Source organism: Oryctolagus cuniculus, chromosome 4, assembly GCF_051225735.1.
Source record: "Oryctolagus cuniculus isolate XC-2025 breed Fujian yellow rabbit chromosome 4, ASM5122573v1, whole genome shotgun sequence".
NCBI lineage: Eukaryota > Metazoa > Chordata > Mammalia > Lagomorpha > Leporidae > Oryctolagus > Oryctolagus cuniculus.
Genome location: NC_142870.1, coordinates 64,200,561 through 64,213,184, shown reverse-complemented (window position 1 = coordinate 64,213,184; position 12,624 = coordinate 64,200,561). Strand labels below are relative to the sequence as shown.

Genomic DNA, 12,624 nt, shown 5'->3' with positions numbered 1-12,624 from the left:
GAGAGGGAGAGACAGTTCTTGTATCACTGGTTCACTCCCTATATGGCTACAATAGCCCAGGCTGGGCCAGGTCAAATGCAGGAGCCAAGAGCTTCTTCCAGGTCTCCCACATGGGAGGTAGAGGCCCAAGTACTTGGGCCATTTCTGCTGCTTTTCCCAGGCCATTATTAGGGAACTGGATCTGAAGTGGAACAGCTGAGACTTAAACCGGTGCCCCTGTTGGAGGCTGTAGCTTAACCCACTGTGTCACAATGCCAACACCATGTTAGTATTCTTTTTAATGGCCATCTAAGTACCATAATTAAAGGATACTACAATTTATTCAGCCATTCCCCTAATGATGAACATGTGTACTTTTTAAAGTTTTTGCTGTTAGAATCAATAGTACAATGAATCTTTCTATGTGATTTGCTCTAATGTGAGTATATTTCTGTTGGATGAAATCCTATACTTTCAAGGTCATTTTTAATTTGATAGCTATGACTAAATTGCTTTCTGAAAAGGCACTGCCACTTCTAACATGCACTTATGATTTGAATGAGAGTGTCTGTCACTTTAAACATTTAAATATTTTTAAAAAATTTAAGTGATAATTTCTGTACATTTAAACTATAGTTTTTTAGTTACTATACTTTTTTAAAAATATTTTACGTTTATTGAAAAACTGAAGTGATAGTCATTTTTTTTGAAGATTTTTTTTTTTTTTTTAATTTGGAAGTCAGAGTCAGAAAGAGATAGGGAGATAGGGAGAGGGAGAGACAGAGATTTTCCATTGCCTGTTCACAATTGTCTGCAACGGCTGGGGCTGTGCCAGGCGGAATCAGGAGCCAGGAGCATGCAAGGGCCCAATCACTTGAGCTATCTTCCTCTGTTTTCTCAGACACATTAGCAGGGAGCTAGATCAGAAGTAGTATAGCCAGGACTTGAACTGATGCCCATAAGGGATGTTGGCATTGCAGGCAGCAGCTTTACCTGCTATGCCACAATGCCAGCCCCAAGTGATAGTCTTTTAATTAACAAATTTCTACAACTACACAAAGGAAGTTTTTTAATATTTACTCCATGTGTTGAAATGAATCTCCAAGTTAGATGGTATTGGGGAATAAAATTGTTATATCATATTTTTTTAATGATAGATTATTTTTTTCGTGAAGACCTTATCAAAAAATGATACTTGTGAGGCCGGCACTGTGGCGTAGCGGATGGACTGCCGCCTGCAGTACTGGCTGGCATCCAATAAGGGAACCGGTTCAGTCCAGGCTGCCCCACTTCTGATCCAGCTCTCTGCTATGGCCTGGGAAAGCAGTAGAAGATGGCCCAAGTCCTTGGGCTCCTGCACCCACATGGGAGACCCAGAAGAATCTCCTGGCTCATGACTTCAGATTGGTGCATCTCTGGCCGTTGTGGCCAATTGGGGAGTGAACCAGTGGATAGAAGACCTCTCTCTCTCTTTGGCTCTCCTTCTCTCTCTGTGTAACTCTGACTTTCAAATAAATAAATAGATCTTTAAAATGAAAAAATGATACATCTTTTACTATTCTAACCTACAGCTGTGGACAATGAAACCAGAGACTGTCTTCAAAATACATACAATCTGAATAATGTGCTGGCAGGAGTGGTTTGTCGGAGTAGCACTTGCCATAATGATTCTGTGTTTTTACAGGTATATGTTCCCCTATAATACGCTCTCTCTTAATACGTGTTCTCTTATTCTCAGGTAAAAATTGATGGTATTTATTATAAACTGCTTAGAATGTATTTGCTGGAATAATACCACATGATTAGGCACAGTTCTTGCCAGTAAGAGCTGGTTGCACACACATGCACTGCTATTGAAATGTTTCTAGAGAAGCAAAAATGTTTTGCATTATAAACACAAATGTCTATTTTAGGATGCAAGCTATTCATATTAAAATAATTTGAATTAGCATCAAGTGTGATTCTGTTGTGGAAGCATACAAAAATTAAAGCTATAGAGAAAGTCTTATTTAGTATAGATTCAAAGCTCTCATTTCGATTATATTTAATTGAATCTAAAGAGGTATTAATTATAAAGACAGGAGTACATCACCAGTTAAACTGACATGCAATTTTACATGGTAAAATGTAAAAAGTTATTTTGGGATTGATGATGGGTATGTCTTTCAACCTACATTCAAGTTGAAGACAAGTGAACATAATTGGTGATGATACTGTATTTGAGATAAAATTTATAGGAATGTATAAGTCAGGAGGTGGACCCTAAGATTATTAGTAGTCCTATTATTGTTTGCATTAAAGGAAAACAAAAAAGCTTTTGCTCTATCCTCTGCCTCTAAAATGATATCGAACTCAGAATTTGCAAGGCAGTGCATTCTCGTGAAAAGGCAGTGTGTTTTTATATGTTTATATTCATAATTGTTTTCCTATTCTCAGTGTATTCAACTTCTGCAGAGGTTGACATATAACATCAAAATGTTCCATTCTGGTGCCAATATAGATGAATTAATTATGTACCTGATAGATCATATGTGAGTATACAACCAAACATTTAACTGCATAATCTGTTATTTTTGTACTAAAACCATATAGCTGACCTTTTTTTATTTTTTAAGATGTATTTATTTATTTGAAAAGCAGAGCTACAGAGAAAGAGGGAGAGACAGAAAGCTAGAGCTAGAGGTGTTCCATCTTCTGGTTCACTCCCCAGATGGCCATGATGGCTGGAGCAGAACCAGGAGCCAGGAGCTTCGTTCAAGTCTCACACATAAATACAGGGTTCCAAGCACTTAGGTGGTTTTCTGATGCTTTCCCAGGCACGTTAGCAGAGAGCTGAATTGGAACTGGAGCAGCTGGGACTAGAACCAGCACACATATGGGATGCCATCTTTGCAAATGGCAGCTCTACACCCTATGCCGCAACTGCAACCCCACACTTTTTCTTGAAGAATACTTTTCTAACTTTAACTGAATGAGACTGTGATTCTTATTTATTCCTCTTAGATGACTTCAAAATCAGATGTAAAGCAGCTTTGATTTTCAAAAAAATTTATGAAAGGAGTTAAGTTTGGGAAAAATATGTTGAAAATAAACATTTTGCTTTTATGTGAGATCTTGATAGGATAATAGTACAGATGAAATAGCACTAGGCCACTGACAATTCCATATTTTTGTGATGTGGTTCAATAGAGTAATTTAGTTTCAAACCATAAAGTGAATAGCACTATTCTGAGGTTAACTGTCTTCACATTAGTTTTTTTTTTTTTTTGCATGTAAAAATTTACATGTGTACGTTGCTGTATCATTTTGACTAACTTAGAATGAATTTAATACTTTGCTTTTATTATTTTTCTTTAAAACATAAAATAACAGTCAGTCTTCTGAAGATGAATTAACAATGCCTTGTCTAGGATTATTGGCAAATCTTTGTCGGCACAATCTTTCTGTTCAAACACATATAAAGACTTTGGTAAGAAATTTTTTTGTTGTTTTTTTAAGTATTTCTTGTTTTGTAGTGGATTATATGCTTAAAGAAAATGCTACCCCTCCATTTCTTTGAAAAAATTAATAAGAATTCTTAAATATTGTTCAAGTGATCCATCAAGCTAGTGAAAAATCAGATTGACATATCACTTTTTTGAAGCATTGTGGCTTTTACATATGTTGTATTGAAGATTAAGTTAAGGGTTAATACAAATCTTGATTTGTAAACATTTTCCCTCTCCATGGTGTCCCAATATTTGTCACATTGAGTAACACAAGAATTGCTAACTTATTTCATGGCAATAGAAAGGAAACATAACACTGGGAGTCCCGTATACCTCAGTATTGTGTTTCCACAAAATCAGTGGTACCTCCACAGCAAGGTCCTGAGTAAGTGCTGGTGTCAATTGCCAGTCATTGTGATAAGTCAAGGCCCCTAAGTGAACTTAATCTACTTTCAGATATTACAACAAGAAATTTCATGTTTGCTTTAAGATACTTTATGAAAAACTCCCATTCTGTACAATATTCAGAATTACTTGTTTGGTGTTAAATAATATTTCGTTTGTCCAAGTGCTAGATTTTTCTGACCTGGTTTTGGTTTTTTTTTTGATTTTAGATTGATTGTTTTGCAGGTAGAGTAACAGGGAGAAAGGAAAAGACATAGATAGATCTTCCATTTGCTTGTTTTCTACCAAATTTCTGCAACATCCAGGGATAGGCCAGGCTGTAGCCAGGAGACAAGAATTCCTGGCCTCCCTCATGGCTGATCATTTGAGCACTCTGCACCAGGGCCATCTTTTGCTGTTTTCCCAGGCGTATTAACAGGGAGCTGGATCTCAAGTGGAACAGACAGGACTCGAGCCAGCACTCTGCAAGCAGTGGCTTAACCCACTGTACCACAGTGCTGGCACCTGATCTGGTCTTTAAAGGTGGTGTTGATTTTGAGCTATGAGTGTTTCAGAAAGTTTTGTAGAGAAGGAAGAGAGAGCTATCAGTATGATAGCACACATTTATGCACACAAAGACATATTTTCAGTTTCCAAATTGAAAAGAACTGTTCATATTTAGCAAACAAATGAAGAGTAAATATTAATAATTCCACAGTTAGAAACTGCTCTTCACCAAAATTGTACCTGTATCTATTAGTGTTAATGATACAAGAGAACCCAGCTAATCCCTCAAATAATCTCTTAAATCTGAATGGTAATTAGCAAATGTGACCATTAACTACTACCCCCAAAATGTAACGCAAAAGAAATTTTATTAATTTGTTGACTGTTTTCTTGGTTTTCACGTGATTATGAGTGTCCCTCATCATTTCTTTCTTTAAGATTATTACTTGGAAGACACTTACAGAGAGAGCAAGAGACAGCTCTTCCAGATCTGGGCAGGCCAAACCCAGGAGCATAGAACTCCATCCTGGTCTCCCACATGGTTGATTGGGGCCCAAGCAATTGGGCCATCTTCCACTGCTTTCCCAAGCAAATTAGTAGTTAGCTGGATTGGAAGTGGAGCAGACAAGACTCAAACTGGCGCTCAAGTGGAATGATAGTATTGAGCTTAACCCACTGAGCCACAAGGCCAGTGTTTTCATTTTATTTATTTGAGTGAGAAGTAGAAAGAGAAAGGAAACTCACATCTACTGACTGACTCCTCAAATGCCTGCCACAGCCAGGGCCCTAAACGAGCAAGTTTGAACTCAATCCAGTTCTCCTATGCAGGTGATAGATCCAATCACTTGAGCTAACATTGCAGCCTCCCTGAGTCTATGTTAGCAGAAAGCTGGATTTGGGAGTGGAGCTGGCTGGTGATTGTCAATTTTAAAAGATAAATGTTGGAGAAATGTAGATTCTAGATAAATGTAAATTCAGAGATTATTATAAACAAAGAGCATTTTCAGGAAAAAATTAGTGAAGTTGCACAAATAAGTGAGAGATGGATTTCTGCTTTGTGTTGTCTGCTTAAAATAATAATTGCTTGGCCATGAATCAGGATGTCAATTCTAATAGATCAAGGGGGATATAGAGGTAGAACACAGAGAAGTACTGCTGAAAGCTATTTAAGTTAATAAAAAGTAGTGTATGGGCAGGAGTTGTGGCATGGTGGTTTAAGCCACTTCTCATCCAACTTCCTTCTAATGCACCTGGGAAAACAGATGATGGCTATGTACCTGGGCCCTTACTACCCACATAGGAGACCAGGATAGAGTACTTGGCTCCTAGCTTCACTGTGACCTAGCCCCAGCTATTTAAATATATTTTTTTAGAAAAACAGGGTCAATCATTTCTTACTGAAATAAGTCATAATGTTTATTATTATAAGTTTAGCCACTGTGTACCATATATAGTTTGTAAACTGAAATATAAAACTTAAAATTTTTCATTCTAATTTTTTTTTTTAATTTCTCAGAGTAATGTGAAATCACTTTATCGAACTCTTATATCCTTCTTGGCCCATAGTAGTTTAACTGTGGTTGTGTTTGCACTTTCAATATTGTCCAGTTTGACTTTAAATGAAGAGGTGGGTGAAAAGGTAAATATGATGTTTTTTTCTACTTATAGAGTTAATTTTGAAGTATATGGTCTCTAAAATTTTAAAAGTCTTTAAGGGTTTTTGCATTTGTTGGTGTGATCAACTTAAAATTTTGGGATAACATTCTTTTCCTATTTCATTTTGAAGCTATTCCATGCTCGAAACATTCATCAGACTTTTCAACTAATATTTAATATTCTCATAAACGGTGATGGTACCCTGACTAGAAAGTATTCAGTTGACCTACTGATGGATCTCCTTAAGAATCCCAAAATTGCTGATTATCTTACCAGGTAGGACTTGACTTGAGTAAATTTTAAGCCTTTTTTTTTTTTTAAACTGTGATGTGTTTGTGACATATACAATGGCATTTTAGGTAATAGTAACTTTGGATTTTACTGATTCCATTCATTGTAGGCCAAATTTAAGACTAAGTTGAAATGTTTTGATTTACTTTACATCCATTCTTTTTGCTTTCCTGAACTGAAATGTAAAAGGTAAAACAAGGGTACATGTGGTTATTTCAGTTTTTGTCTGGATCAGTAGGATTGTGTCATTTTCGAAAATGTAGGCATGTTGACTAATCCGTTTTAAAAAAAGTTTTCAATTCTTTGACAGAACATTGGAGTACTAAAGAAAGTTGGTAGGAACACAGATTTAAAAGATATTTATTTTTGCACAAAACTGTTTTTTAATTTTTTTTATTTAGTTGACAGGTAGAGGTAGAGTTTTAGACAGTGAGAGAGAGAGAGAGAGAGAGAGAAAGGTCTTCCTTCCATTGATTCACTCCCCAAATGGCTGCCATGGCTAGCACTGCGCCGATCTGAAGCCAGGAGCCAGGTGCTTTTTCCTCGTCTCTCATGCAAGTGCACAGCTCCGGCCATACTTGGGCCATACTCCACTGCCCTCATGGACCACAGCAGTGAGCTGGACTGGAAGAGGAACAACCAGGACTAGAACTCGGCGCCCATGTGGGATGCCGGCGTCGCAGGCAGAGGGCAGAGGATTAACCAAGTGAGCCAGGGCGCCGGCCCCAAAATTGTTTTAAAATGCATGCATAATTATTTTAAAGATTTATTTGAAAGTCAGAGTTGCACAGAGAGAGGAGAGGCAGAGAGAGAGAGGTCTTCCATCCTCTGGTTCACTCCTCAAGTGGCTGCAACGGCCGGAGCTGTGCGAATGTGAAGCCAGGAGCTTCTCCCTGGTCTCTCACGTGAGTGCAGGGGCTCAAGGACTTGAGCCATCTTCCACTGCTTTCCCAAGGGATAGCAGAGAGCTGGATCAGAAGTGGAACAGCCTGGACTTGAACGGGCACCCATATGGGATGCCGACACTGCAGGCGGTGGTTTTACCTGCTACGCCACAGCACTGGTCCCCCATGCATAATTTTTTTACATTATTAATTTTCTATGAAGTTTTTAAAGAATTTTTATTTCAGGAACATCATGTCAGTGTGTCTTTGTCTTATATTTTGTATAAAAAAGAGATTTTTTTTTTTGTATCTGCTCCTTTTATGTTGTAAAATCAGATCCTGTGTTTATGTCCTTTCTATGTCAGTGTAATTTGATCATTTGTATTTTGAAATCAAGTGGTAACTGGTTTCCAAGTAAATTAGATTTTCCTCTTGCCTAAACTCCTTTGTGATCCTTAATTAGGAAATTGTTGAAATGCTTCAAAAATTAGATTACTGTCTAAGAAAACATTTATATAGCCCTTACTATGGTCAGTCACTGGAGGAAAATGAGGTCTTATTAGTGTCAAGATATTATGTCATAGTCCTTAATCTTTAAGAAACACAGAATGCAGACATCTAGAAAGTAAGTAAATTAAAAAAAAAAACAACTTTTGTACTAGGACATAATTGATTATTATTCATATAAGAATATTTTTTCCAACCAGGAAGCACTCATATTAGCATTTCACTTTTTCTTCTCTTAAATGGAAGTAAATAAGACAGCTTTTTCTTCCAAAGTGCCCTTGCTTCACTTGCCTCCTCATCATGTTTTAAGAGTCTCATGAGGTACAAAGAGTCTCTTAAGGTACGAAAACCTCCTTCATATTTTGGAGATAAGTCCCAAGATCCCCAGTGGATACCTGCATCAAGGTAATACAAACCCTATACATGGAGTAAGCAGGTCTGTATCACTCATTTCAGGTGATCCCTTGAAATTGTCCTGTAGGCTCAGTGCTTTTTGTTGTAACAGGTTGCTCTTAGTTGGAGCCCTTCTTTAATTTATGTCTCTCATCCACAAATGCAATAACTGTTTCAGTTTAACTAATTGCTTGTCATGCACTATGGCCGTTTCTTTTGTAATATGTTTTTTTCAATGATTTATTTATTTGAAAGAGTTACAGAAAAAGAAGGGGAAAGAAATGGTTCACTCCTCAGGGCCTGCAACAGCCAGGGCTGAGCCAGGCGGAAGCCAGGAGCCAAGGGTTTCAACCAGGTCTACCACTTAGGCAGCAGAGAGTTTGGGCCATCTTCCCCTGCTTTTTCCAGGCCACTAGCAGGAGCTAAAATCAGAAATGGAGCATCTGAAACATGAACTAGTGCCCAAATGGGATGCTGGCATTGCAAGTGGCATCTTTACCCACTATGCTACATTGCCGACCCCCTTTTGCAATTTAAGATGTGACAGCAAAACTGGCACAAATTTTTCTTCACAATTTCGCATGTAGTTTTGTTCTTACTATATCTTAGCAATCTCAGAATGTGATTTTTTTTCCTTCCTTTATAGGTAGTGAACTTTCACCTATCCACTTAAAAAAGAAGATTTTTATCGCTTCTCTTTAGCATATCTTAGTTGCCACCCTCACTGTTGGGCATAGGGCAACTATTTTGTGAACTAAGTGTTGAACACAAGTGCCAGAATACTGTTAAAGTGTGGTAACCAAAGTGGCTAAATAAGAATTTATGGGTGGGCAGCATATGTACTTTGATTCATATCCCAAGTGAACAGAGTAGGATGTAGCATGGCACAAGATTTCATTATGTTACTCAGAATAGTGTGCAATTTAAAAGGAATGAACTGCTTGTCTCTAGAATTTTCTTTTTAATATTTTTGGCCAAGAGTTGAGCAAAGGTAACTGAAACCATTGAAAGCAAAACTATGGAAAAGGGAGCATTTCTGCATATCCATTCTTGCTGCCAGATAGTGTTTATTTTTAACTGTTTCATAGTAAACAGAATAAGGAGATGGAAAGATAATTGATTTAGCATCAGTAAAAGACTAGTTAATCACTTATTGTGTAACTCTTAGTTTCATTATCTATTTTCTTTATCTAACCTAAAACCCCAGAATCACTTCTAGCAAATCCTCTTTTTTCTGCTGTGCTATTTAGCAAACTACCAATCCTGATTTTGTTCTAAAGTCTAATGCACAGGTTCCTGGTCAAAGCTTGAGAAAACCACACAATTTTATCTGGATTAAACCTTTTATTTTATTCTTAGTCACCTTTCTTTCCCATTTCCTACAATGCCTCTTACAGCCTTTTATTATTTCCTCTTGCCATTAATCACACAGATGATAAACTTTTTCTTTGTTTCACATATAGAAAAATGAAGGAATCCCATCTAGTTGGATTCTTCCAATCTGCCTAAAGAAAAACTTACCTATGTTATTACCAGTTCTTAGTTTTATCATGTTTCACTCATAAACATACCTTACTGTTCTATGCATTAAGTCTCATTTTGTCCTATCTTCAGTTTCCCCTATTGATTACTTTCCACTTAAGTGATCGTTTCCTTTTATTTATAAGTATGCCCAATTTCAACTTTTCCTTCAACTGTATGCACTTCTTACAATCCATAGTATCAGGGGCCTGCTTTATGGCACACCGAGTTAAGCGCTGCTTACAATGCTGGCATCCCATATGACTGCCAGTTCCAGATCCCTGCCAATTCATCTGTAAAGGAAGTGGAAAATGCCCCGGTGATCCATGTGGGTGACCAGAGTGGAGTTCCAGGCTCCTGGCTCCTGGATCCAGCCTCTTGCAGGAGGCCCCCTCCCAGGGGACCATTGAGGCCACTTGGGGAGTGAACCAGCAGATGGAAGATCTCTTTCTCTCTTTCAAAAAAGTAAATCTTTTTTAAAAAATATGATCTCTGTTTGCATTCAAAATGATTATCGAAATTTTTATCAAAGACCTCCTGATCTTTTCTTAACCTATTTTGTCAAATCGCTTCAACCAATAAACAGAAACTCCAACTTGCTAGAGATGCCATTTCATATATGAACTGCGGTTTTTTCAATAGTATTTCCTCTGGAAATCTGGAATGCTTTCTCACTTATATGCCTTATGTCCTGTTTATTCTTTTTAAAACTCAAGTCCTGGAAGTCTCACCTGATTAGGGCTGTCATGCCTTGTCTAGACTTGATACACATCCTCTGTTCTAAAGCATCCATCATCCATCATAGCATTATATTTTATTTCGCCTTATATTACTTACTTTTTCCTGCCTCCATTTTTAGACCATGAGCTTCCCAACAGGTTATAATTTTCCCTAATCTAGAATGTACTCAAATAGAATATGAGTGGTACTGCTCTGGTGTGGGACCTCTTAGAGTTGTATAAAATGGTTACTGCCCCTTCTAAATCTATAAAGCCAAATTTCATGTGTGGCCATTTTAGAGGCTATATGTAAATAAATGGTCATATGATTTATTAGCATATTTATTTGAACACAATCTTTTTTTTAAAGCTATTGAGGTCCTAAAATTTCTCTGATATTTTAATACCAGATGAGTCAATCTGTTTCAAATGAAAGGACCAATCCATATGTATCATAGCGGTAAGATATAGGTTCCAAGTTTTAAGTACTGATGGTCCCCAACTTACAATGGTTTAAGTTATGGTTTTTCACTTTCCATTGGTGCAAAAACCATATGTATTCAATAGCAACTATACTTTGAATTTTGAGTTTTAATTTTTACCTAGGCCAGAGATAGGTGGTATAATAACTCTCAACCACCACAGCTGCTGGTCAGCCACGAAATCATGGGTAAACAGCTGATACTGTATAGTATACTGTACTTTTAAACTGGTGTTCAATAGGTTAGGTGTGTTAAATGTCTTTTCAACTTTGGTTGGATTGAGGACCACCTATTTAAACTTTATCAAGACTGTATTCTGTATTAGAAGCCCAAATAGGAAAATAGATGAAAGAAAATACTCTTAAATTTTGTGTTCACCTTGTAGATAAATTCTTTTTGCTGTATCAGTTTTTTTAAGTTATTATCTAAGCATTACATGAGTGTTTTTCATATACTTTTAAATCTAGGTATGAACACTTTTCTTCATGTCTTAATCAAGTATTAAGTCTTCTTAATGGGAAGGATCCTGACTCTTCTTCAAAGGTAGGTAAAAGCATGACATTTTGTTTTAAACTGTAAAAATTATTATGTACAGAAAAATCTATGTGCATAGCTCTCTGAATTTTTACAAACTTATACAGTCATGCAACCAGTGTCCAAATCAGGAAGTAGAACATGACTGATGTAGAACCTTCCACATGTTCCCTTTTAGTCAGTCCCTACCCTTACCTATCCCCTTACCTTTACCAAGGGTAACAACCATACTGACTGCTAATGACACTTTTTTTTCTGGTTTTGGATTTATGTAAATAAATCATATATATTTTGTGTCTAGATACTTTTGGTCAATGGTATGTTGCAAGCTTAAGTTGCGTTTCATATAGTTAGTCCTTTTTTGGATGGATTTTGGCTGCTATGGAGAATCCTGTATTACCATGTTTGATGTGTCTTTTCGTGGGCTTATGGAGAGGCCTATCTTGGCTCTTTACCTAGAACTGAAATTGCCCTGTCACAGAGTTTACATATGTTCAGAAGACACTGTAAAACAGTTTTTCAAAGGAGTTGGTTATACCAGTGTATGAAGATTTTGTTATTCTTTTTTATTTTAGCCTTGTGATAGTTGCAGAGTAGTATTATATTATGTTTTAGATTTGTATTTCATTAATAATCAGTAAAATGTAATGTCTTTGCACATATTCATTAGTCATTTTCATATATTCTTTGTTTATGGACTTATTCATTTCTTGGTCATTTTTTAATTTGTCACTCACCTTGCTCATTTATATATACCACTCACATATACATAGTCCATTTTGGAATCTATATATATTTTCTTCTTGTAAGTTGCTTTTTCACTCACTTAATAATGTCTTAATTTTAATGTAGCTTAGTTATCAATCCAATAGTATGATTAGTGCTTTTTAAATTCCATTTAAGAACTCTTGGCCTACTCAAAAGTCAACAAATTGGACACTTAATGTTTCATCTAAAAGTTTCATAGTATTCTAACTTTGGTTTATAGATCTATAACCAGTTAAAATGGATTCTTGTGTCTGGTGTGAAGTAGGGTTTGTATTCCAGGACAGATTTTGTCTTACAGGTTTTGTTGATTGCTTGTTTTAAAGATTTATTTATTTATTTGAAACAGTTACAGAGAACTTCCATTTGCTGATTCACTCTCCAGGTGACTGCATTGGCCAGGGCTGCACCAGGAGGAAACCAGGAGCTTCATCCAGGTTTCCAGCATAGGTGGCAGGGGCCCAGACACCTGGGCTAGCTTATGCTACTTTTCCCAGGCCATTAACGGGGAACT

General features: G+C 36.8%; 1 protein-coding gene across 2 annotated transcripts in view; it reads left to right on the top strand.

Annotated features, from left to right (window-relative positions):
* CIP2A (cellular inhibitor of PP2A) overlaps window positions 1-12,624 on the top strand; it is a 45,021-nt gene that overhangs the window by 4,905 nt on the left and 27,492 nt on the right. For both annotated transcript variants that reach the window (XM_002716717.6, XM_089330741.1), the window contains 6 exons: window positions 1,551-1,663; window positions 2,416-2,510; window positions 3,352-3,448; window positions 5,875-5,997; window positions 6,145-6,290; window positions 11,279-11,354. In XM_002716717.6, the coding sequence (XP_002716763.2) occupies window positions 1,551-1,663; window positions 2,416-2,510; window positions 3,352-3,448; window positions 5,875-5,997; window positions 6,145-6,290; window positions 11,279-11,354 (650 nt within the window). The remainder of the gene's footprint in view (window positions 1-1,550; window positions 1,664-2,415; window positions 2,511-3,351; window positions 3,449-5,874; window positions 5,998-6,144; window positions 6,291-11,278; window positions 11,355-12,624) is intronic.